Here is a 27,638-nt window from a genome sequence, read left to right as displayed (position 1 = left end):
CTTATTGATATATGAATTCGTGGGTCGAACCGGCGGCAAAATCTCCCTTTATGCTTCCTGGTCAGCTGCTACGTCACCCCTTCCAAATATGGGCATGCTGGAAACCGTCAATTTTGCATTGCTGCACGATTCCTTCACACTGAGCAACTTTGATGTGTTGTTAATCTGTTTACATAGATTAATAATGTTCCTGGTCTTTTGGTTTTTCCTGTCTCGATGTGAATGTCATTCCAATGATGTCATTTTATTGCATTAAGTATTATTACTACCTCAATTTGACGACTGTATTCATTTCAGTGTAAACCTTTCATGCCGCTTGGTGTCCATATCAACCACTATTCAGTCAGCATTGAGTTTTGATAAAAGCTACTCGTAAAAAAAGTGGCAAAATAGGCATTGACATCATATCAAATCCCTGTTTATTTATATATGTATGCAATGAAATGCCGACCAGTCCAAGGTATAGACCAGGGGCGTCAAACAAATTTTTTTCGTGGGCCACAGTGTAGTAATGGTTTCCCTTGTGGGGCCAATAATGACTTAAATAGAAATGGATGGCCCCTCATACTATCACATATACACAACAGAATCCAGTGATAAACCGTTCAACAATTGGAAGTGGAATTGTGACAAAAAATATTGCAATATCTCACAGTTATGAAAAGGAAGACAATTTACAGTTTTGATAGTTTAATAACAAACATTGAGTTCACACAGACTTTGCGGGCCACATAAAATAATGTGACGGGCCGGATTTGGCCCCCGAGCCTTGGGTTTGACACCAGTGGTACAGACAGACAGATCGCCCCGACGTGAATTTATAACATTCATACTTGTCCTTATTTATACCAACAGTAAAAACGTCAGATTGGATATTATTTTTTGATTATTATGGACACAGGTGGCTTGACATTAACAGCACACTCTTCTCCTAATCTCGTCAATCTTTGGAGCGGCATAGCCGACATTTTGCTTACCAAAGCTGTTCCGAGTCTATTAAACTGTCCATTTTGTTGCAGAGTGTTGAGGGATGCTTCAACATGTTTACTTCCTGTGGTTGATTTGAACCAGATGATTCCTATTTGCTACCTGTTGTAAATTGGATCATGTCTGCAGGCTGCCTGATACAGAAAATGCCAGCAAGTCACTTTCAACATAGATTCCATACCGCTCAGCAAGTCTTGAGACTTTAGCTCACAGAATACCAAACTGTTAAGTGTGCATGCATTTTGCTTTGCTTTTCCTTTTTTTTTTTTAGGAAGGGGTGTGTGTGGGGTGTGTGTGTGTGTGTGTGGGGGGGGGGGGGGGGGTTTGATGATATTGTTGAATTACGTATTCTTAACAGTTTCATGACAAACAAAAAGGTACACACATTCCTTTTTCAGTAAACCTTTGCCTTTCCATCAGTAAATTTAGGATGTATGTTTTCTGTTTTTACATACCTTTTTACCAGCTTTTCCATTTTTAGAGTGAGACAACTTTTAAGATACAAGTGTGCGTTAGTTGCCCAAAGCTCGCAGGTAGCATCAAGCTTCATCATATTGGTTTGTGGCGGCAATAAACTTTTATGCTGGTTTGCAACGAGTACTTCGCTTTATATCACAGTTTGTCATCATGATGGTAATTGGATAGCAAAATGTTTATGAGGTAGTTCTTGATGAAAAAATCTTGCAACTCCAACCCTCCCTTATTTGTTTTGCGTCGGACCTGCAGTGATTTAAGTTGTCTTGCCCCACTAGACGATATTAGCATTAGCTTTGATATTAACACTTTTTATTCATACAAAACTTTATGGATGTAAACATTTGAAACATACAGTATAGTTAATATTGTCAATATTCTAATGAATACTTTCTTTGACCTGTTTAAATTAAGGTTGAAATGAGAGGGGGAATTCCGAATCGGACCTGCAGAGGTTCCACGATTCAAAGGTGAGCCCGAGTATGATTTTGAAACTGCTATGGAAGTTCTGCATTTTATGCCCGTTGTATTGGAGTGGTTCTGTATCATTTAACCACCCTCCCTCCACCCAATTTATCTCCCTCAATGTAGGACCTTGTTTGTATTGATTTGGTTGTAAATGACTTGCACTTTCATCTGCACAGAGAGGAGCACACCCCTTCCGCACACTTTACACTTTTATCTGACACTTGTCTTCATGCCTCTATTACTACTCCATTAAATATTTCACTCCTTCTCAATCTTAATCTCTCCCAGTCGCCTTTCCTTGACTCAAAGCTGCCGTCTTTATGCTCTCTTATACTGGCTGACAATCTTCCATCCGTCCTTTATTCCTACCATGAGGGCTAATCTTGAAAACTCTCCATTTCTTTTTTTCCACTATGGGTGTGTGATGGATGGCTCGAAGGGACATGTTGATGGATGCACGTGGCTTTTCCTTGAAGAAAAAGTGTTGTTGAGACGAAACAGGAAGTGATGCATGGGGCTGTTCCTACTTATTGTCACTGACACGCACTGCATAATTCATGTGTTCTTTTAAGTCATTACTCAAGTCTTTACTCATCTGCATATTTGTCGTATTAGAGTGAAACTAAACTTTTTCCCTTCCGGTGATTCATGGAGTGTTATCTTCCAAGCACCAAATACACTGCAATTAAATAATTCAGTGAATACAAATCCTGATGATTTCAGTCTGAATCACCAATGCTGTGCTCTGGCTTGTTGTGATGGGAGCGGAGTGAGGGGAGAGACCCCCAAATAGGGGTGCATGAGAATGAGGGGGGGGGGGGGGGGGCGGCAAAGTGGTGAGAGAGGAAAAAGAGGAGGAGCGTGGGGAAATGGAGTGAGAAAGCATGATGGGAAGGAGGAGTTTGAAAAGAGGAAAGAGATTTGTGCCGAGAGCAACCAACAACGGAGAGATACTGTATGAAGAAAGCGCAAAGGGGGAGATAAGATGAGAGCATGAGGGACTGCGTGTGTTTTGTCTGTGCATGTGATGCGCGCGTGCTCTAGTCGTCCAAACACGTGACGAAACACATCCAGACTTCGGCACAGGGACAGACACACTTGTTTCCACGACGACGTTGCAAACATGGGGGCTGTGGTGGGCACGCTGACCATGCAGCAGACCAAGACGAGGAGGCCATCCAGAGGTGAGGGACCACACACACACACACACACACACACACACACACGCACGCATACACACGCACACACACATAAACAAACACACACACGCGCGCATTCCCTACCTCATACTTTTTTTTAAAGAAATGTAGACTATAGTGTATTTTAATTGCTGACATGCCATGCACTCAGTCACACAAGACTCACACATACATATTATTGCATTTCCTCTATACTATTGAAAGAAGGCAAGCATCATCTACAAGACAAGACAAACTTTTCTGTGTATTTTAATTGCCCACATGCTACTCTGGGTGGCTACCTATAACACAAAGATGAACATGCATGGTTTCAATTAATATCTATGGATGTTTCAATTGGTTCTTGCTGATGGAATAAGTGTGTGTGTGTGTGTGTGTGTGTGTGTGTGTGTGTGTGTGTGTGTGTGTGTGTGTGCGTGCGTGCGTGTGTGTGTGTGTGTGACTGTGAGAGAGAGCGAGAGAGAGAGAGAGAAAGAAAGAGAGAGAAAAAGAGAGAAAATAGACCAACAGGTTTTTCAAATGACAAATAGTCGTTCTTATCATACCATAAAGTTTTACAACTGTGTCTGTGCGTGTTGTCTGCTGTGAGTGCATGCGCGCGTGCATTTAGCTTCAGCAGGGGCGTTTTTGTCTTTTGGTCCGCCTGGTGGCTGCGTGCGGCGTCGGCGGCGCGGGTAAACACGCGCACGTCGAAGGTATTTGTCACTCCACTCACACACCACTTTTCCGTCTTGCAGTTACCTTGGAAGCACGGTCGCCATGGCAACAAAAGATGTCCATTTTGGAGGGGTGGGAGGGGTCGGGTCAGGCGATTTTGATGAGATGGGGGTATTCCTGTTGTGCTGACGTGAGGCTGAAATGTGGTTAAAACAACTTGTTGCCTGAAGGGAATGTGTTGCACTGCAGTCAAGTATAGTGAGCAAGGAAATACTGTCCATTAATTGCATTTAGTTATTTAACAATATTTGCCAGGTTGGGCAGTCAGTTTTTTTCCATGTGCAAATTAGAACAGGCAGGACATTTTCCAAGTGGAGTGCATATGGCTGCTTCCGTTTTTGGGAATATTCTCACTCCTACTTGCGCAAACACCTTTCCCAAGGGTGTTAACAAAGGCAGGGCATAAATGTGTTGCTGTGTGGAATAATGAGGTGGCAGTAAGGTGCAAACATATTGTGGAAACATCTGACTCGCCTTTCAATGTGATAACAAGCATTTTACCTGTGAAAGAATTGCTTCATATAGACAAATAGATTGGGTCATTAATCAAAGGAACTGAAAATGGACAAAAAATAAATTTCGCTTCCATGCCATGGGAAGACTTTCTTTCTGCAAAAGGCTGGGGCACATCTGTGGGACGTTTTGTCCCAATTCTACACTCATGTGTTCCTCCCCTAAACTGTTGCTGCAAAGTTGAGAGCATAGATGCATAGAGTTGACCAAAAACTGAGAGAAACACATTGCACTGCCTGTGAGTGGTTAATTGATTTCTTGATTCTGACATGTTTCCCATGGGATACTTTTGTCTATATACTGTATCTTAAACTTTGTGCTTGGATTGTTGCAATGTTTTACATAAGCACTTGTGGCAAGTTCATGAAAGGAGGACCAAGTTATGAGATGAATTAAATACGTATTTGTAAATATAATATAGGCCAATTTCCAGGGTGTTGTCTGGGCACTCAGGCTTCCTTCTTCAATAAAAAGAGGGACCACATGCAAGTTAGGTTAAGTCAAGATTATGAATTGTCCATAGGTGTGAATGTGAATAAGAATTTATATGGATATGTGCCCTGCTTTTGGTTGGTGACTATAATCCAGGGTGTCACCCACTTCTCACCCAAAAGTCAAATGGGAACTACTCCAATTCTCCAGTAACCTGACTAATGAGGGCGAGGGGCAAAGAAAATGGATTAATGGATAAAAGAAGGTCATAACTGTCAAAGAAAATAGTGCGTATGAATACTGTGCAATACTGCACAATCACAATTACAGCTCGACGTCACTTAATTGACATTCATGTCCTTTGGCTTTACCAGCAGGTGGTCGGCCGGCACAGCAAGCTAGTGTGGAAATAGTTTACTATAAATGCAACCGTTACAACTATTTTCAAAATATGTGAGTAAATTGAGATGAAGTCATCCACTGTTTCAAATAAATAAATAAATAAATAAATAAATAAATAAATAAATAAATAATAATAATTAAGAAAAAAAATTCGAGATATATATATATATATGCACACACACACACACATATATATCACAAGACACACATCATAGGCAAACAACCATTTGGTCCACCATGCATGTTTTTGGAATTTAGAGGAACCCCCAAATAGTGCTGGGTAACCCACGCAAACACAGCGAAAACATGCAAACTCCACACAGGAACGCCAGAGGCGGAATCGAACCATCACACTGTGAGGCAGACATACTAACCTGTGCCGCCCACCCCTGAACAGTTTACAACACAGTGCCATTTCCTTGATTAGAAACAAAATAACAGATTTTTTTTTGTAATGGATTGAATACAAAGTACAACAACTGTATTTGTAATTGCTAGCATGATTGTTTCTGGCTGCAGTGGTGCATGCTGTCTGGAGAAAACCGGTGATCCAGCTTTACAACAAACAGAACACAGCTGTAATGTTGTGAGATTAGATTCCTCCATGATGGATCCTCTGCTAGAGGATCATTGTGCTCTGAACTACAGTGTGTCATCATCCTCTTTGTGACTTGTTGTTCCTGCTTGTCTGACAAACCAATTTTCTTCTACCAGCTTCTTATCTGCCATCTATTTGAGCAGTCTTGTAATGCTTCATGTCTCCTTGGTAAAATGTTTCCCCCCCACTTCTCTCCCTGCAGCTCCTCTCTCTTTCTTGTCACACCTTTCTTTCTGTTACTCTATTTCCTCCCCGAACTTTCAACTCTGTGCACTGAAGGCTTCACACACTATGCACACTTCACTCCACTCTTTTCTTTCTTTCAAAACCCATTTCCTCTCATATCCACCTTTCCTCTCATATGAAAACTCCATAATCAGCCATCATCACATTCATACCTCTTTATCGACTCCTCATATTAGCCTTTCTTTCTTTCTTTCTCTCATTTGCTCCCTTTCTCGATCACCCACGCTCCCATTAGCTGCTTTGAGTGCTGATTAAGTCATCACGTCATTCCCCTTCCCGTTGGCCTCCAGCCATCGTGTTCCTATGTGAAAATGCCTCCAACTTTTTGGGGGATTTTTATGAATACATTTTAATGTATGCCCTTATGGACACAAATCTCAGTCATGGATGGAATTGATTGTTGCTGGAGGCATTTGGTATAAGAATACACCCATACCTTTCAATTTTCCACCCTTAGATGTGACGATGAATTGCTGTTGGTCCTTGTGTGACCTGATATTGCCACTCCAGTGTGTACCCCACCTTTCGCCCGATGGCAGGTAGGATGGACTCAGATTGTTTGGAACGCTACCAAAACATCATTTTACTTGACAAAATTGTGCACAGTAGGAGTTTTCATGCAAGAATATGCAAGATAAATGGAGTTAAACTTTACGATGAAGTGCTCACCTTGAGACTTGACTAACTATAACCCCCTACCATCAGAGTTGAAAGTATGGCCGGCCAGACCTGTTGCTGAGCGTACAGGCTTTTGGCTCAGCAGGGATGTGATTCTTCACCTCTGAATGCCTTTCTTCCACTGTACCCACATCAATCATATTAGTCTAAAAGAAGGTCGCACAGAGTCATGCTGAGCACAGATGTGCAGCGCTTCAGTCATTAGTCGTTTTGACTTCCCCCTCATTAACTGCCTGTAACAGTGACAATCAGTTGCAGTAGTAACTTACCTTACGAGTGACCTTACAAGTTTTTCGAGATTTGATTTGATGCAACAGTTGAAGTTTACTGTCAAACTAATCATAAAGCAAAGAGAATTACACTTTTCAATTTAAAGGCTGCTATATCTTAATGCTAACAAATAATTCAAAACATCATAGACAGGCTTAAAATATAATCATTGTCATGGTGTTATAACCCTCTATGCAATAGAGATTTGAATATAAATGGTACGGCAACATATGTAGACAGATGATATAACAGTATACACAGGCATGAATGAATTCATTATACTATCTGAAAAACAGGACTGTACACAAAAAAGAACCACATTTAGGGCATTAACGGCATTTCCATTCATTTCAACAGGAAAATATGACTTGAGGTATCAATGTTTTGAGCGAAAACCTGGTCAACGAAATAAACTCAGAAGTGCCTGTTTGAGGGAAGATGCAGCAGATACTGGCTCAACAATGTACCCGTTGAATATTACGACCGCTCTAAAAGCTCTTTGTGTGGATCAAACCACGATTAGCAACAGCTCTCAGTACGATACGTTGCACTTCTACAGAATGTTGTGGTGCACTTTTGATGACGTCACTGCTTGCACTCTTTAACTCACTTTGCTGCTAGGGCGGTTTGCCTTCCTGTAGACTCATTATTTCAGCATCCTATCTTGTATAATTTTGCCCATTGTGTCCTACGACTGTACAATACAATGTACTTGGCAGCCTTTGGAAATGGAAATTCAATCACTGGGGAATCAGTGAAAGTTGTGAGGTATCAGGCCTTGGTCTTAAACTTGGCCTGAAATTGCATACAATTTTATTTGCCTGGCTGCTTTATTTGATGTTTTTATGACCCTTGAAATAATGTACTTGGTCACCTTTGAGGATGAGTGGAAGTGGCTTTGTTACCTACACAATGGCCTGCCCTCAATTAGGCTCCTTGCAACAGTGAAATTGTTAACGTCCAAATTGTGGATGAGATCCTAAACTCACGCTGTAAAACGTTATTGCGTTTGCAGCTTTTACATGCTGTAATTAGGGCTGTGGCAGCTGAAGTCTATTTTTAAGATACACTTCTCCTTTCTTGGAGATCAACCTCCAACATTGCGAGTCAGCGCAAACCATCTCCGTCTCTGCTTGTGCTGCAGATTACGCTATTTCTCTTCATGCTAGTATCATAAAACGTAAGTGAGAAGTAAAGGGAGAAAATGGAAAGCAATTTTGGGCATGCAATAGATAATGGAGAAAATAAGGAGATCAATCTAGATTGTAGCACGTTGTTATAGTGGATAGTATGTCTGCTTCACTGTTGAGAGGCTCTGGGTTTGAATCTCAGCTCCGGCCTTCCTGTGTGGCGTTGAAATGTTAATTCCGTGCTTTCATGCCCCCCCCCCCCCCCCCCATCTTCCACACACAAACTTTGGCTCCCTCTCACACTGCAAAGACATGCATATTAGGTTGATTAATGATTATCTTTTGAGCGTGAAGGGGTGATTTTCTTGTGCCAGGCCATCGACCGTGACCAGTCCGTCAGCTGGGATTCGCTGCAGCTCCTCATAACCCCGATGAGGGCAAGTGGTATAGAAAATGGATCTGGCGGCTGAGATTGAAAAAAAAATTGTTGCTCTTCTTTGGTGAAATGACTGGCGTTATTTTTCTCCGCTGACATTCAAGACGCTACTTTAATCCTTTTGACGAGTGCCAGATGAAATGAGTTCAGAATTTCACTCATAGTGTAAACTCAACATCTTATATTGTCTTTGGCATCAAATAATGGAACACCTTTGGCTTCCGAGTTTATTGTGGAAGTTGGATTCAGAAAGATGGACCAGAGGCCTGTGGAACATGTTTGCTTTAATGTCCCTGATGACAAGATACTCGAGTAGCAAAAGCTTCATCACATTCCAAATTATTCACAATTTGTAATGCTACATTTGGTCCTCAGTACTCATGAATGAGTTAGTGATTGCACTGACACTCATTGCAATCAATGATTCATCTCAGACTGTCGAAAGAAGATAAATGGCTAATGTGCTGCTTTCGCCATATTACATCATAGCCCATTGAATTTGAAATTGACAGTCAAAGTCTCAAAGTTTGTAGCATTTTCAAGTCTGCATTCATCAGCCACTTCATAGGTTCACCTGCACATTTCAATGATAACTGCAAAATCTTTACAAATAAAAGTAGGCTCAGTGTTTTTGTTGTTGTATTTTGTAGTGATCGAGGGCTGTTTCTATTTGTCTCACCAAGCTAACCAAAAATAATACACACACAGTATGATGCATTGCAGTTCCTTTGCAGATTGTCAAATCGTTCTACCCTGCCTGGAGAATACTTCACCTTTTCATTTCCGTTCCATTTTTCCATTCACCTTAATCCCCCTATGTACTCTCCATTCATTCAGTCCAGCGCCTCGCTTAATGCACATTACCACCCCCCACCTCAAATTGATTCACATTCACTCGTCCAAACTGAAGCAATTCCACTGTTTTCTAAGGATTGTGCATTAGAGCAGTCATGCCACACACTGTTCATGAATTCAGCAGAGAGATGCTACACAGTGGTCACAACAAGCAAATGATTATTGGCGCTAAACCTGAATGCATTTAACCATCCTTATTAAAAGGTATTTATATGGCTGAGCATAGTTTGAATGCCGGTCAAATTAAATTAAATTAAATGTTGCCCTTGATGCAACATTAAACTGTGGACAGTGCCGCCAGTATAAATGAAGTAAAGCATCCATTGACAATACTTTTTCTTGATACAATAGCGCCCTCTGTTGACTCTACTTAGACACACTGAATCTTGTCGATGCCAGTGTTTCCCAACCTCCAGTAAGCCAAACAAAAAAATGTCACAAAGTGTAGGTACGTGGTACTTGAAAATGATGTTTAGTCTCTGACAGGATATTTGTATCTTCTGTCAATAGTAGTAAATAAAACCATCCATCCATTACTCGGACCGTACTGCTTTATCCTCACCAAATATTTTTAATTAAGTGAAATACTGTATGTTAAGTTTACGAGGAGTACCTGACGAGCGCTACACTGGTGATCACGGTGCTGTCTTTCATGCAGTTGGCGTGGATTCAATAATCATACAGATAATGAATGAATGAATGAATGAATGAATGAATGAATGAATGAATGAATGAAGATGGATTCAGTGAATTTACGTTAAGGCTAGGAATGAGCATAGCTTGGCATTGCAGGATTTTGCTGACAATGGAATAAGAAAAAAGATTGTTTGCCTTGCGGCATGACAGTTTGTTGGAAAAGTGCTCACCATTTTCTTAGTTATTAGTCAGAATGATATTAAACCCACAATATTTTATTTTGTGTGCAGGATACAACAATTTCATTGTCACAAAGTATTTTTAGTATTTTATTTGTGTCATAAATATATTGAACACAAGGCTCCAAGAGCTTTCCTAATGTTTGGGAGGATTTATGTTGCGTTTTGCCGCCCTCTACCGGCATTTGATGGTTTTAGCAGACTGCATAGTTCTACACTGCAAGACTACAGTTTTGAAAGCGGTCATGCTGTCTCACTGGGTACATTCTTGGTTACTGGTCAGTATGCAGCAAAGGAGTCACTTTGTGGTAAATTCAGCCCCATGTTGTTCAGGGATAAACATAAGGCTTAATGGGACAATTTATCAAACAGTGAGCTTTCCTCCAACACACACCTGCACATTTGCACACACATCTCAGTACAAGGTGATTTTGTTATTGTTACACTTTATTCAGCCCGGACCCTCGAGTTACTGCCTTGCTCCCAAAGAGTGAAGGACACCTGGACCGAAATAAAGAGAGGAGGGGGGACATGGAATGGGATTCGCCAGGATAGAACCAAGGTCGGCATATAGGAGTGGGACATGCCCTGGGGAGTGGTGTCATGGGAGCTGGGTGATTCCACCTCATGAGAGAGGAGGGGAACAATTTAATCAAGTCCAAAAAAAGTCACGTAGTGAGAAGTAGGTGTGAGGTTGAAAGAAGAAGTCACGTAGTAGACGTGAGGTTGGACATCGAGAGTCTTACGGCTTGTGACAGATGGAGAAGACGGTGTAGGCAAAAGGGACAGACATGGAGAAAGGGGAGCAGCGTGAGAACAGTTTACAAGCCATAGCAATCATTCTGCTATGCTGTGGGCTAATCAAGATGTTGCACCTATTAGGAGTCATCTCAGTAGAAGGTGAGTCAACATAGACCACTTTTAGTCAATGTTTAGCAACGCATGCACTTCTTAAAACTTTCTCAGTGCAGAGTTTCTGTTATTTTTTTTTACTGGAGGATTTGCATTTATTTATCACGGTTCATACAGATATTTCCTATTATCCTAAAAGATTGTAATCATTCCTGTTTTCTTGCTTTATTCAGTTTACTTAACCTCTACTGACCTACACATGGCGATCAGATTGTTTTGAAAAAAAAAAAATACATATATATATATATAAATATATTACATATACACACACACACACACACACACACACACACACAAGTACAAGCATTTGTGGTCATGCACATACGCTTATTGCATACTAGTGTACTTTAGTTGAGGGCATGTCACCTTGTATTGTGCGTGAATTAGAGCATCTCTGTGTGTGGCAATAATTTTGTTGATTCTATACATTTTACATTAAGAGATTATTTGGGTCTTTCAATGAGATGATTACAAGCTCAACATTGACCTTCAAGAGTTACATTGAAAATGCTCAAATCAGCATGTTGTGATGACCCGAAATAAAAAATGTACGATTATAACGACATTTGACAGGCTTTTTAATAGACCTGCTGCACAGATGAAATTGTCTCTGGAGCGGAAAGTGCACAATGAACTTTGTCCTCTCGTGACCCTCAAATGAAGCTGAACAGGGATCTGCTTCAACAACTAAATTTTGTAAACTGCTGAACAATGTGACTCAAAATACTGTGCACTGGCAAAAGAACAGTCAGTGTTGTCTTTGATAGCCTGATCGATGGATATAACTCTGCATTCAACATGAATTACCACATCACTGTGTGCTTCGTCAAATTCAGTCGTGGTTTGTCCTCTCTCATCTACCCCTGCAGCGATGAGTGTATAATGGCGGGTTAAAAATAGGAGGAGCCATTCAACTGACCTTAGCCTATAGAAAATTGATGCAACCAAACTCCTTTTGTTTGTGTGTCACCAGACAAGGCTGATGACGACCTGGAAATGACCATGGTGTGCCATCGACCAGAGGGCCTTGATCAGCTTGAGGCTCAGTCCAACTTCAGTAAAAGAGAACTCCAAGTGCTGTACAGGGGGTTCAAGAATGTACGTCATTTCACATCAAGTATTAATCACACTGAAAGTAGCAGTATTTGTCATACATTAGCCGATTCAACACTTTTCAGTATGACGCAGTTCACTGCAAACTCCAACCACAATAATAAACATTGTAAATTTAAATCAGCCCATTAGTGTCCAACATGCCTGATCATTTTCTCTCATTTAATCATGAAAGTGTACCTAATGATGGAGATCAGTGACAATGCTATGAAACCATTTTGCATAAGAGCGAAATCCCTCTAATAGTTAAGTATTGCTTAGAAATTAAAGTTTAATCCTGTCAGTTTATTAAAGTTATTGTTGCAGCCAGAGGCTATGTAGAATAAAACACGCATGAGTGTGCATTTCTCTCCATGTGTAAAGCATTTAAATTGCGTTTCTGCATAATAAGTTTATTGAAGTAAGCCTAATGTCTTTTTATTTTATTGTCTCTTTGCAAAATGCATGTGAAATTCGCTATGTGGTTTCAGTAAACAATCTGATTTCAACTACATAATTAAACAGCAGCCACAGCGTCTTGCCATTTGTTTATATATGCCATGCTTTAGTTACCTCACATTATTTACCGTGCCACACTCAAGTGCATTCTCTCATGTTTTCCTCATTTGTGACAGGTCATTATTGCTTGTGCTTTTCCAGGAGTGCCCGAGTGGAATTGTCAATGAGGAAACCTTCAAGCAAATATACTCCCAATTTTTCCCGCATGGAGGTCAAGCTTTTTCCGTTGTTGTTGTTTGACCAGCATATTTGTCCAATGACGAATGCACTCTTTTATCCTTGCACTCACTCCTGTAGACGCCAGCACCTACGCACACTACCTGTTTAACGCCTTTGACACGGCACAATCGGGCACCATCAAGTTTGAGGTAAAGCTCAGGCTTTCTTTAGCGGGATTTCCAGCTTGTCTGATGCTTTTTTGTCCTTCATCAGGATTTTGTAACAGCTCTGTCAATCCTGCTGAGGGGCACCATTACAGAGAAGCTCCAGTGGACTTTCAACCTCTACGACATCAACCGAGATGGATACATTAACAAAGAGGTGATGACACAGGCTGCTCACATCTGTGGTTGGTTTGCTACAAGGACATGATGTCACATTTTCTTACCATTTCGTACATGAATCGGAAATATTAGAGAGTGACACGGTAAAATAATGGTTAGCACTTCTTTTCTTTGGGTACTCCCACAATATCGAAACATGCTTGTTATGTAATTGAACGCTCCACTAGTGTGAGTGTGAATACTTGTTTATATGTTCTATGTGAATTTCATACCATACACTGCAAACTGCAACCGAAATTTACAACATCATCCAAAACTGTTTTTGCTTCATTGTAATTTCATTGGGAATACAGCTCAGGAGCTTTAGTCTACTGACATATTTGCATTATGTGTTGCAAAATTTTAAATGATGTGCTCACACTTAAAGTCAAGGTCAAGCAGCACCCGAAACGAATTCAATGTGCACCTACCGACCTGGAACATGTTTGCCAAGCTTAAAGACAAGCAGATAAAAATTGCAAGAACAAAGCAATATGTTTTCCTTTGATGGTTCTCTGGTATAATGGCAACATACTTTTTAAAAACTGGATGAGAGGGAAGTTGGGAATGTTGCCTCCCTCCGACCTGACCCCAATGATGGATGGATGAATTAATATCTACGGCATTTAACTCAATACTGAGCACCCATCATTTTGATACAGCTCTTGTAATCACTTTGCGGATGTGTACCTAAGGAAGTGTCCAACTTCAATTTTTGTGTTGAAAGTGTTATTTTTTTTGTCTTGGTGTGTCCTTTACAGGAGATGACAGACATAGTCAGAGCCATTTATGACATGATGGGCAAGTACACTTACCCTGCCTTGAAAACAGATGCACACAAGCAGCACGTGGATGCCTTCTTTCAGGTAACAAAATTAACTCTTCCAAAAAGAATACACTCAATCACTTTTATCAAAAACCACTTTTCCCAATATGGTCGGAAAGCCTCCTGCAGAAGGCCCACACAATCCAACCCAGAACTTCAGAGCTGTAAGGCAAATATGTTAACGAAGACCACACATTTTTCTTTCGTGCAAAAAAACAAAAAAACAATGTTATGTATGGGAATGTTTTGCAAACTGCATTTATATATTTGAAAAGTTAACCTGGCAGCTAGTGTGCTTTTTTTCCACAGAAAATGGATAAGAACAGAGACGGTGTGGTCACCATTGATGAATTCATCTATTCTTGTCAAGAGGTACTCTACATTTGATTTTTTTCTCAGCAACCTGAGAATATTGCTAACTTGGTTAAAGAGTGTTATTGTTGTTGGTTTGCACTCAGTGCAGGTGTGAGTGGAACAATCGCATAGCGGAATTCTATTTGGCTTCTTCATTGTTTGTATGTGCCTCGCTCACTGGTACAGAGGGACCATCTTGCATGTTATTAGAACACCTGTGCCATTCCTCTTATAATGCATTATCTAGTTTTTATCAGACAAACAGTTGCGATCCAATCTAAAAGATGCATTAAAAAAGATGCACAAAATATAATCATGTTTAGTTTGAGCAATCCTGTCAGATTTTATTTTATGTTGGGGATGGATCTTAACCGATAAGGAGACATTTGCATTTTGTTCCACACTTTGCAGCAGGTTGAAGATGTCTAAAAAAAAATTAACGAAATTGATCAGGGGCAGAGTTATGAAATACATTTTAAATTATTAGTTCAATAATCTTGCAAAAATCAGATTGCCAAAACAATTGTTCCTCCATCCATCCCCTCAGGTTAAGAGTCTGGCTGTCATCCTTGACAGAACATTTGGTCTGCACACTTCCATTTACAAAACATCAGATTGTACAGTCAATCCCTCATACCCATCAGCATCGCCATCCTTGTCAATAGCCCTTTCACATCCCACCTGAATTGTTGGAACGCTTCTTGCGGCTCTACCATTCAGACTTCTTGCATAAACATCAGCTGCTCCAGAATGTTAACTGGCTCCCAGTCAAGCACATAATTGTCTCTCCAATTTTAAATTGCATCCAGGTCTCATTTTTCTAGTATGTACATGTCGCCTGATTTTTACAGATTTGATTAGGTCCTTTTTGGTTTGCTGTAGGGTGAACTAGTGGTATAAACTAGAACCACGGTATAATAAATACTTTGTTAAAGTAATCCTTAATTGTAGAAATAAACTTGTTCAAATAATATTGGATCGGACCTCATTTTGCACTGCGTTTGGTGCCTCCAATATTTCTATCTTCCCTTGTGTCAAAGTATCCATTTCTTTTCAGCTATTCTGATTGTTTCTAACTATAAATGACCGCAAATGTCAACAGAAAATGTGGCAACATTTATAGCCTCAATCTTTCTATACAGTTAGATTCTAACTGTATAGAAGGATTGAGGCTTGTATATAATTACGTTTTACACACTGCTCTCTAGCGGCCAGTCAACTAAATGACTTGTCAGATGAACTGCCCTCATCCCTTCTCTATCCTCTTGTTTTACACAGGACGAAAACATCATGAGGTCTCTTCAACTCTTTGAAAATGTCATCTAGAGATCAAGTGGAAGAAGGCCGTGGCCAAGTGGAGTGGAACGAAGCGAAGAAAAAGTATACTTAAAACAAAGTGACTTTCCACTTTCACTAAACAACATGGAAGGTATTTCACTGAAACAGGGTGAAGACATCAATAGAGCTCAAAAAAGTCCCGCAGAATTGTACCTGCTTTGTTTGTTTCCGTCACATTGTTAAGTGTTCATTTGTGTAAAGCCTCTGACTTTTTAATGAGCGGACATGTGGACAGTCACTAAGCAGGACTCAAGTGGTTGATAATAATTGTGCTCTTTGTGAATCTCTGTCAGTTCCCCCCCAAAAAATGGAGGAATATTGTCATGCATGCAGGGAGGAGCATCTATTTAAGTAAGTGTGCCATACAATAGGGCAATCATGGGGGCTCACACGTTACCCAATTTCTGCCACAGCCATCAATGAAGAGAGAGCAACTTGCGTGTTCCCGCTGGTGTCCGTTAAGAGTCTCACTGTTGTAACAATATTGGATTAAATGTTCTATTTGTTGCTTCTGCTTCAAGAAAGGGATCGTTGTTGCTCGTCTGTGTCTTTTTGTCTCATTCAGCGTAGGTGGAAATATAATACCTGCAGTTATGCTTTGGCCGGTCAGCAAGAGGACGTTCACTTTGGCACATAGTCGGAGAAGGACTCTGAAAGGTGCATGTGTGTCTTATGTGACGTTTTTGTTTTCCTGAATAATAAAACGACATTTGTTGGAGCATGTAATATCATATTATGTGCAGCGAAACAGACAGATTAGTATGGAAAAACAGTTCAGATTGGAATTTCCAACCGTTGACCAAAACTTTCACTGTGAGGGAGCGGCAACTGTGTGGGAGGATGTCAAAAATGTGACTTTTTGAAGAAAAATGAGACTGATTTGTTATTTCAGAAGCCATTTTGTTTGAGCCATTGTTTGAGAGAACAGTGGGGACGTAATGGAACCTCTGCTCTCGGTGCTTTACCACAGCGGCCACTGTGTTCTCAGTAGAATTTGATAGAAAATCATGCAAAAGTTTACAACTGGACTTTTCCAGATGGATTTTTCAGTAACACTATACACCACATTTCAGCACAAAATTACTTTACACAAAATGAGGAAGAGGGCTTTTTTTTTAATTATTATCATTTTTGTCTTAATAAAAATGATGCTTTAAGCACCCATTCCATTTGTAATTCACTCCACCACAAATCCTATTAAATTCTCACGAGAACAGGCTCCGGTGTGGCAGCTCATCCAGACATGTGGGCAGAAGTACAGATTGATGGACAACATCAAACCTGTTGGAATGAACTTCTGTGTGCTGAATTGTTGTAAAAAATGGATATATTTATCAATAAACTTTTTTTTTAAGAAACAACCACGGGTTACCTTGTGGCTTTTGTTGGTGTCACGATACTTGAAAGAATTTGCTCACAAAACATTTGTATTTGTACTGTTGTCCACACAATAAAAGTACAAAAAAAGAATACTTTACATCCTTTCATGGCCCACAAACAAACCATATTAACATACTTATGAGGACAAATACACACTGAACATGCATCACCCTTATTATCCAGCATTTAGCCTGTTCTTTTCTTAATTTCTTTATTTGTATTTATTGTGTAACATTTTAGGTGCACCGAATGTTATATATATGTACAAGTGATTGTGCCAGTGCAGCGTAAATAAATGGGATAAATCCTTGTATAAATTTGCCCAAGTGAGGCTTTAAGTGCAGTATAATTAAAAACCTTTATGTGAATAATATTTTTGTTTGGTTTAGCAGGACACAGTCAATTTTAGTGCATGTGTCCACCTTATTTGCCGTTACCCTTTTCATATATGAGCCTAATGGCTCATAAAACCTTTAAATGTAGTATCCTTTAAATTTTCGGGATTTAATGAGATATTGACTTATGATACCTCAGTGTACACACTTGGCTGGCTGGTACCTGCTGCCACGCAATCTCCCGAATGAACAGGACAAATACAAGCAGATTGGAAGACGATTTGTGACGTGATTAGACGTTTTGAGGTTTTTGCCCCTTTCGGTCCTTTTATTTTTTATTTTTTTGGGTGCGCGGGGAGGGGTAGGGTGGTGGTGGTGGTGGTGGGGGGGGGGATATGAAAAAGTCTCAGAGGTGAAAATTGAAGTCCCATTCGCTTCATGATTGACGTCACTCACCCCCAAAAATGTGCAAGGTCTAATTTCACCGCTCAGACGTCTTCTATTTGTCTTGCAATTTCCCATCCATCAAAGTTCACTCGCAAATTTACTGTTCTCACATGGCCCCCGCACCGAAAAGTGGATCTCGTCATCCTATTGGGAATAACAGATGACGTCCATCGATTCGAAGTCTGGTGTCACGTCTCTACTCTCTGTCCTCGGCCCATGGCTGCAGGTTCTGCAGGGCATAAAGGGAGGAGTTGTGCGCACACAGCGGGTCAGACACAGCGGATTCGCCCAGGGACTTGTGCAGGGCGGACTGCTGCAGCTGCAGGATAAGCCGATTGGCCTGCTGGCGCTCCGCCTCCCGCTCCTCCGCTGTCTGCCTCCTGACGCGAGCGCAAATCAAATATTAAAATAAGTTCATAATAAGACAGGCGATAAAAAAAGTTTCACATTCAAAGCCAACATGATAAATTTATGCGAGTGTTAAGAGAATTATTGTTAACATTTGGTAAAACTGTTTGAGTTATTCTTTTCAAATAAAAATCAATTTCTCTCAAGAGTATTTGATGCACGCATTTAAGCATGAAACTCCAACTTCATTCATTAAATTATATGTTCATTAAGGCGTTTTGATAAACAAAAATACATGTATTTGTTATATCTTTCAATATTTTTTTCACTTGACACACTTTTAAGTTTTAAAATGTGCGTTTGTCGATACTCAAGTTATGAGGGCACTTATACACTCCCGGAAATGAGCAAGGGGGGTGGGGGTGCGTATTTGTTAGTTTATATAATTTAAAATAAATCTTTTCTTGTGCAACGTTTATCTGAAAATTGTGGATAGCTGAGAGGTTTGCCCCTTTGTTCTTATTTTTTATTTTTAACACACTTAAAAACCCCTGTGTTTTTGTTCCGTGTCACCGAGGTCAATGAACAGAAAATTGTACAATTTACCTGGTGATTGTAACGTGGCTCACGTTGCTCGTTTTCAATTTAAAACGCGTTTTTTTTTTTTTTTTTAAAGTTAACATCAAGACACGGTTGGGGGAAAAAAGAGTTAACAATAGACACCTCCACTTGGTTCTGCGGTTCTGGAACCAGGTTTTGACCTGCGCGTCGGTCATTTTGAGGCTCTTGGCAAGGGCGGCCCTCTCGGCGCTGGCCAAGTACTTCTGGCGGTGGAAACGTTTCTCCAACTCGCAGATCTGCACTCTTGAAAAGGACGTGCGCGGCTTTTTCCTTTTGGGGGGCGTCCGGTTCTGGTACGGGTGCCCTATCCGCCGCGTCACCGAGAATGGAACCAGAGCCGCTGGATGAGGACAGAGAAAGGACACGGTGAGTGTAAGCACCCACACAATTCAGCGTAGAAAATATTTAGGTCCTAACATTGACAAGTTATAACACGGCGCACATTGCATACTTGTAGCCGCACTGACTAAACTACTACGCAACTCCAACACACTGTCTTTTTAAAATTGCCCTACAAATTTGCTCTTATTAAATTGAGTATATATTTCTTAGTTAGAACCCTGCTTTTTTTTTTTTTTTTAAGTCGAGCGAAAGTAGAAATTATTTGAATGTGTTACCATGGTCTTCATTATTTACATGACAAATTGAATATTAAATCTTGACATTGTATTTTGAATGCTTTAACTAAGTCAGATACAAGTAAGACTTATATATCTTATATCTTATAAATAACACTACGAAATATTAAGGTATTTTAATGCACACACTCACCCCCCACCCTTTTTTTAAACAAAAGGAAATATTTGCGTTCATTTACTTTGTATCGTGAAAAACATTTCGTTGTTTATGAAGCTCTCTGAGTTTCCATTTTAGTTCATTATGAAATAGCTTACATTTCAATGCATTTGTGCAGATTTAAAATCTATTACAAAAAGAAATCAAGATTGAAATGTAGCAACGTTGGATGAGTGACGTGCTGTTCTTTCACTAATAAAAAAAATAGAAAGTGGATGATTGAGCAGGCCCTCGTTTATGATGTTTGTGGAGCCATCAATTCAGTAGTAGTCGCTAAAATTATATATAAATATCTACATTTTGTCTCTACAACATATTTTATATCTATCAGATAGTGGAACGGCTGGCCTACCGGATATTCTTTCCTTAGCGAAGCGGTTTCCTATCCAGGGGAAACACAGACCCCCAAATCCCGGCACGGCGCTCTGAACCGGGGCTTGCGGTCCCGGCGCTGCCATAGGTCTGTGGGCTGGTACTCGAATCACTCCTCGGCTTCCCACACTCCTGCTCTCCCCATACGAGACCGACGCCTCCGCCGGGGGCATGACACCGGACAGGGAGATGGACAAAGCCGTGTAGGAAGGCGCGCTGCTCCCGGTCGGGCTCCCTAAGCTGTAGTAACCGTCCCCGCCGCTTACATTGCGATGTCTTCCGGGCCCGTTGTCTGACTCCGTCCCGGCTCCCAAGATCTGATCGATACCGAAGCTGATAGGTTCGTGCTGGGTCGATTTAGGAGGAGGGCTCGGTGCTTGGTCCATCTCGGCGGTTCGAGTTGAAAGTGGATCTTTTTTCTTGTTGTTCTGGAAGACTCACAGCTGGGTCAAACTGGTCCTAAAGTGGGATAAGTCTCCATGTCTATCCGACGCATCCAAGCTTTCTGGGTTAAACAGGCCGTTTTGGAGGGACCGAGCCGTCTTGTGGTGGCGTTTGTTAAACTTTGATGGACATTTGTGGCGCTCCATCCTCCCGATCCTCCTCCCCCCCAAAACGCAGCGTCTGACAGCTCCATCCTCCTCCTCCTCTCGCTTTCCTCACCTTTCATTGGCTGGCAGCGGGATGACTGATTGAATGTTAATGTAAGTAGGACGTCAATTTGGCACGATGAGCGAATTATAACCTACAAAACTAGGCGCATTTTGAGGGATTGTCATGTTGTGGAAGCAGCGAGTTGCAGCTAATACTTTAAAAAGTATTTTATTAATGATGTAAAAGTGCATTTAATTGCATGCAGTCCATTTTTTTAATTCAAACAACTTTTTGCTTAAATTTGACTGTCGATATTTCGTTTTCCACTATTATAACAGTGCAACATGCAAAATAGTATTCCAGTGTCATTTCAGGTTATTTTATTATAAACCAGGCATCACCTGATTCATTTTAATAAGAGCTGCCATTCAATATAATCATACTTGGAGGTGTTTCTAATAATTCTTTCTGCTAATTATCCAATACCAAGTGTTCAAATCTCTTTTTTTGTTAAATGCAGAACAATTATAGCTATCTTCTTCGATGTCAATATAAACTGGGGAGATTTTCCATGTGCAGCTCTTATATACGTACTATATATGTACATTCAATTCTGCTGGCATGGACTACCAAATGAAGTGCAGCATTTTTCTTACACAAATTTATTTCTAAGGTAAAAAATATTCTTGTTTGATTTGGTATAGAGAAAAATCCTATGGTGCCAAATTGTTTATTTGAGTTAATGTCACTCACACCATTATTATTATTAAATATGTTAATGACTTTATATGTGGTTGATTGTGCACAGAAGATGTTGAAAGCCATTAATTTAAAAGGCAAGCTCTCGCCAGCATGCCCATTGCGCTTGGCAGAGTGCTCGAATGCTTGCCTTGTGCCACATTGAGTGAGCTGACAAGGCACGGCCATGGGCTACTTCAGATAAAGTGCTCGCGCCTCTGGAAGCTGCTTGAGCTCTCACATCCAATGGAACACGTGCCCAAATTGGCCCCATAATCAGATTTCCACCAACTTGTCTCTAGGACAGACTAATGCGCTTGCCCCTTGGCTGCGGCAGGGGCCTTTTTAGGAGATCACATTACTTCACTCTAACAAAGCACAAGGTTCAATTATTGACAAGGTGGGTTTATTTGGTACCTGTTGTAAAGAGTTGGCCACTAATGGATTTTTATTTTGTGGAGTTTAATAGCTCAGTGCGCATTTGCTGGCCAAAACTTAAAGAACAAAAAACGCATCTACATGCCTATAGCTCTATTTGTAAGAACATACATTTCCATGATTGTTCTGAGAAATCCATATCTTATATACATATATATATATATATATATATATATATATATATATATATATATATATATATATATATATATATATATATTTAAAAGCAGTGGCGTGCAGCTTCACATACATCATACTGTGTGTTGACTTAATATTGCTTTATTTAGCTATAGAGGAATAAAACATTGTACAGACAATACTGTGAGTTAAAAAGGCTTCTTTGAAATTAATTTAACAGTACAGTATATGCATTATTGCGGTTAGAGTTTGCATTGAACTGTAATTCATTGAAGGTGTTAGATAAAAAAAAAAATTGTCTACTTTATTTTACTAGATGAGAGGACAACATTTTTGTAACATTTGCAGTGCAGTCACCATGATACAAACTAAATTTGCAGGTATGACTGCAATAGTGATATAGGTTTTTAGCTTTATGAAAGTAGTTTACTTTTTTAAAAATGTAATTAAAGTATTATGCTAGTGCACCTAATGAAGTGGCAATTTGTTGGTTTGGCTAATGCAATCCTGCGGGATCATAACGGTATAATACTTTGAATGCCTCTTTTGACATGTTAAAAAAACCCATCATATATATAATAATGTTCACGGTCTTACGATAAAACGCATGCTAATGGTCAATATCGTTTTATTCATTTTATACCGCGAAAGACCCGAATAGAAAGTTTGCATTCAGTGGAAAAATAATAAATAAAGAGGCATCTTCTTTAATATCCAGTCTAGTGAAGCAAATAAGAGCTGGGACGAGGCCTGGGGTGTTCGTTTGGCAATATGGACAGACTGACTGGAGTGAATGAATGAGTGAGTGAGTGAGTGCGGGTTGGCTGCCTCTCGCTGCCATATGTGAACTCACCAGTGGCTTTTGATGGGGAGAATTGGTCTGTTAAAAGCTGTCATCAGTTTGTTTTTATGTTTCTCTTGGTGACATTTAACAAAGCTAATTCCATCCCTAAACAGTGACACACATGCCTGACTAAAAGATCAAATGAAGTCGATTTTAATCCAAAGCATTTGCACTGCTGCTTTTTTTGTAGACGTATAGCGCAGAACATGAACGGAATGGTGATGAACCGTGTGATAAAAATGATAAATCGGAACATTTAGCCATGACTGCTTTATTGAAAGGGCGCTAAACCTGCACAGAGTGGCCGTGCACCTACTGTTCGAAGATGTAGCTAATCCGTTGTAATCTGGGATTAAGAGATTATAGCACATTAATTGACACCACTATATTCATAAATCTGCATACGACCTACAGTGCTGTTTTACGCTTAGCCGTCTTAATTTCAGAAATAACCACATAGTAGTAGTACTTGCTTTTAGGACGCAACCTGGAGGGCAGGAGGCCAAAATATTAAGTACGGTATTGCTCTTTTGACAGGCGGCAATTAAGTCTTGCACGCATACATTAATCCTCCTTTTTCCCACTGCGGGCAATATAAAAGCTGACAGGATGACGCCAAACGTCCCCAAAAGAAACGACAACAAAAGAGTGAAAGAGTACGATTTGTTTGAGAAATTACCACTTGATCTGCATAATCGGGGTGTGCATGGTCTGCAGCTCGGTACCCGGGGGCTGCGTTTTTATTGCTTGTCTCCTCAACGTTATCAATTTCAGCGGCGCGCCTCACTCTTTTTTTTTTCTTTCTTATTCTTTAAAGGGGGGGGGGCACGCCGGCTGCTTGTGAATAATGAATGACACGCTTTTATATTGTCGCTAAAGTGCCCGTGATGTTCGAATATGAAAAGGCAGCGGTAAGTAATAGTGCATTTAAAGGGGATGTAGTGTGTTATTATGATGTAAAGGAGAAGCGGAGAGTGAGATAGGAGAGAGAGAGAGAGAGAGATTGTTTTATTACAATAAGAGGAGATGAGTTTGCCTCACAGCCAAACGGGGGAGCAGTTAATGAAACTTTACCGCAGCTAACGATTTCCCCTCCCTCGCTCTTAAAACCGCCCTTATGAAATATTTAAACTCTTTAATATAGGTAGTATTAGGACCAAAGACAGTGCATGGCATGGGCCATCTGACAACATTTACAAGGCTGATGATTCCTTTTTTTTTTTTTTTTTTTTTTTTTTTAAGTGGGGTAAACAAAGCTTTACGGCCCCAGCAGCATTGAGGAAAAGTCGTGGAATAAATCACATCATATTGAGTGCAATAAAGCCACAATGTGTTTTACTGTTGCAGGGACTTGATTTAGTCGAATTTACACATCTCCCCCCCATCCCCTGCACGCATAGAGATGCAGCATGGAGTTTCATGCTCTCAGCCCAAGAGGAGGGAGTACAAGGGTGGGGGGAGGGGGGGCTTCATGCTTGTTGGTATAGTGTTTCATATTGACATGCTCAGTGGGATTGTTGCTTGAGATGAGAGATATGGATCCCCCATTGGGGAGCGTGCAGGCCAGGACCACTAACAGCAGCATCCTCCTTGTTGTGGTCTTTGAACTCTGTGTGGACATTATTTATCTGCTGACACTTGTGCTAGCACATTTAGGGAAAATGTCCGGTGGATATACCAATTAAAGATGACACAGGACAAGACATTTCATCAGGTACATCTGTACAGCCAAATTAAAGGCACTGCAACATTTCTGCATTTTAATTTGATCACAGGATTATTCTTGTGTTTGTCTGCAGTGGCGTAGAACTGCACTGCATCACATAAAGGGCGCAGCAATAGTTTCATTGAATTATATTTGAGGAAATTCGTCTTAATCTATTCCTACAGTTAGATCAAATGACTTAATCATGATAAAATTCTCCGGCCACAGAAACCTTAAATCAGAATAATTCTAAAGCCATCTCAGCTTTTTTTTGTACTGATAAACATCATTGAAGTACAACAGCTGCAGTCACACTATTTTTTTTCTCAGTGTGGTCAAAATACTGTATACACGTCAGAGCAGTTGTAAAACACGCCTATCTACAACCATGAGAATGTTAAATGAACATATACCTGATAATGTCAGTCAAAACTGAGCATCATCATTCTCTCGCTCGCTCTCGCTCTCTCTCGCTCTCGCTCTCTCGCTCTCTTTCTCTCTCTTTCTCTCTCTCTTTCTCTCTCTCTTGCTCTCTCTCTCTCTCTCTCTCTCTCTCTCTCTCTCTCTCTCGCATAAATAATCAAATTGTTTAAATAGATTGAATAGATTAGTCAGACTTTTCAATTCTTTTTTTTAATAAATAACTTGGTGATCAGCTAAAAAATCTTGACTGTAAATCCGACATTCTATTAGAACAAAATGCATTCTCATCAAAATTGCAATACATAATGGCATTGCCAAGGATAAGTATGTTCTGTGAGTACGCAAATGAAAGTCAGCACAGTAAGGCAGAAGTTGTCCCCCCCATTGCAGCAGTAAACTGAAGAATAATACACTGTAAAAGAAAACAACAAAAAAGATCAACTTTAAACATGCATACTGCACACAAATCAGAAAAAAAGGACACCAGGATGCTTATTCAACCACAAAGGATACACTGATATGTCACGTGAAGGAACAATATGCCTGGGCAGCAAGCGCATGTGCGTGTGTGATGGGCATGAAGCACGTTTGGCCTGTCTGATGGTTGAACGCATGGCTGCCTCTTCACGCTAGTTAAGAAGGAGGGAGTGGAGGATGAGAGGGAAGGATGTAACCACACTGGTCAGAATTAAAAGGGATGCGCCGGGAGAGGAAGATGGATGGTCATGTGAGAGAAAGAGTTAAAGCATTAAAGGACATCATTTTGGGCCTGATGATAATTGAACACATGTTTGGACAAGAGGGTTCTCGTATCCTTTTCAATGTCTTTGGATTTTATTTTCTAATCTTTTTTTTTTTTTTTTTTTAGTATATTTTCACTTAGAGGATTAAATGAGATACGTTTCAAGACGGACCCAATGGAGAGAATATGACTAATGTAATGAATAAACTCCCGGTCCCGCTGTAACGACCTTTGAGTGATTTATACGTGCGTGGGACGGGAGTGTGCCAGCCAGCGTGTTGTTAAGAGCAGCTGAGTTGTCTCGAACGCCCCTGGTCTGGGGCTAATGCGCTAATTCATTACTGCTTGTAGTCAAGTCGCCTTGTGTCAGAGGCGCGCGCCCCTTCTCTCTATCTGCGCTCTCTCCGCTTCATAAAAGCCGATTATCCCGTGTGTCGCCACTGTTCCACCAATTCTCCCCTGCCTCTTGACCTCCTCACCCCTCCTGTTGACTGCCCACGGGGCGCTCATGCAGGGGAGTAGTGGGGCAGAGGAGGGAGGGGAGGTGACAGAGGACCAGCTGCCACCAGTCATAGTGCACTGGTGCCTGGCAGAGGGAGCTGCACTTCAGCCTCCTGCTTTGCTGGGCCTTCTGGACCCTCGGGGTTGTAAGGCTTGGAGTGTCGGGGGGGCACCAGCCTCATGCCACCAGCCGCACCTGTCTTGCTCCAGGCGTAAGAGTGTGAATGATTGAGGACACGCGCGTTAACTCAAATGTACCCAAATGTACTTAAATGCGCACACGCACGCACGCACGCACGCACGCACACATGCGTACACGCCCCCCCCCCCGAAATGTCCATCTGCCTCTGTATGGTGTGAATGCTGCTGAGTCAAGCCTACACATTGTGCCAAAAATAGTACATTTATATTTTATGGGTGCATAATCATATTTATTCTTAAAAAGTGCTATTTCTTCTAGAAGCTATGTTGATTATTTTACAGTTCACTCAGCTTTGTTTGTAGCAACTACATTCTTCCGATTCACAATTGCCATTTCAGATATCTGCAACATATAAATTGTCACTGTGCTGTTCATTTGTTTGGGGTTTTCTCACATCAAAGCTTCACAGATACACACAAACGTGAATCAAGTAAAACTGGGAACGACTTGAAGACATCTGTAATTGAACCTCCGTACACATGAAGAGCAAAAGTGATGTGATTTCTCAAGCGATATGAAATCCCGATAGCACTAGTAGTCAGAAAGCATTTGCTGATATTTACAGTCTTAACTCCGAATAGTCAAACGTAACTTTCAAATGTTAAATTCGCTCGCTGTATAAGTGATACCATGGAATTGCCCGCAAGATCGTAGCATTTACCTCAGAATCCAATCAGATTGCTCAAAAGCCCCAGAGGACATACCTGGGTGATAGCGAGAATTTCTTTGAAAATAATGTAACCTTTTGTGTACATTTCACTAACTAGCATCTCTTAGCATTCTTACATAATTTCTGGAGGCAACGTAGATACATTAATTTGCTTAATAGTCTTAATTTTTTGTACTCTACACAGATCTAAAACTTTAGTTGTGCATCTTAAAGATGATTTTTAATCACCGAACATGATGTTAAATTTTAGTTGTACTGTCTAAAGAAGATGAATTAGAACTGGCAAAAGATTTTAATACAGCAATGGAAAATCATGAGGGAGTACATGCACTTTAAATATAGCTGTGCAGACACACACACACACACACACACGCGCACGCGCACACACACGCACACACGCGCGCACACGCACACACGCACACGGAGGCACTTTGCTGTGAGGCGTGAAAGAGCGAGAGCTAAGTGAGGCCACTCCTGAGCGC

At 40.7% G+C, this 27,638-nt stretch overlaps 2 protein-coding genes across 6 annotated transcripts in view; one reads left to right on the top strand and one right to left on the bottom strand.

The window, feature by feature from the left end:
• LOC125988951 (A-type potassium channel modulatory protein KCNIP1) overlaps positions 1-17,214 on the top strand; it is a 33,757-nt gene extending 16,543 nt beyond the window's left edge. For 2 of the 5 annotated variants that reach the window (XM_049754878.2, XM_049754872.2), the window contains exons 2-9: positions 1,876-1,931; positions 12,166-12,290; positions 12,945-13,014; positions 13,101-13,171; positions 13,236-13,343; positions 14,107-14,211; positions 14,481-14,543; positions 15,804-17,214. In XM_049754878.2, coding sequence (XP_049610835.1) covers positions 12,189-12,290; positions 12,945-13,014; positions 13,101-13,171; positions 13,236-13,343; positions 14,107-14,211; positions 14,481-14,543; positions 15,804-15,851 — 567 coding nt within the window. In that variant the 5' untranslated portion in view covers positions 1,876-1,931; positions 12,166-12,188 and the 3' untranslated portion in view covers positions 15,852-17,214. The other 3 variants (XM_049754854.2, XM_049754850.2, XM_049754863.2) reach the window with 3 other exon arrangements.
• A 195-nt stretch (positions 17,215-17,409) lies between these two features.
• Positions 17,410-20,820, bottom strand: tlx3b (T cell leukemia homeobox 3b). Its single transcript, XM_049754849.1, has 3 exons — positions 20,142-20,820; positions 19,097-19,334; positions 17,410-18,405 (listed from the first exon to the last, which is right to left on the bottom strand). The coding sequence occupies exons 1-3, from the start codon at positions 20,545-20,547 to the stop codon at positions 18,222-18,224; spliced, it is 828 nt and encodes a 275-aa protein (XP_049610806.1). The 5' UTR covers positions 20,548-20,820; the 3' UTR covers positions 17,410-18,221.
• Between the last annotated feature and the right edge of the window lie 6,818 nt (positions 20,821-27,638).

This window comes from Syngnathus scovelli, chromosome 1 (genome assembly GCF_024217435.2).
Source record: "Syngnathus scovelli strain Florida chromosome 1, RoL_Ssco_1.2, whole genome shotgun sequence".
Lineage (NCBI taxonomy): Eukaryota > Metazoa > Chordata > Actinopteri > Syngnathiformes > Syngnathidae > Syngnathus > Syngnathus scovelli.
The sequence above is the reverse complement of the archived record's forward strand: the minus strand, read 5'-3'. Positions and strand labels throughout refer to the sequence as shown.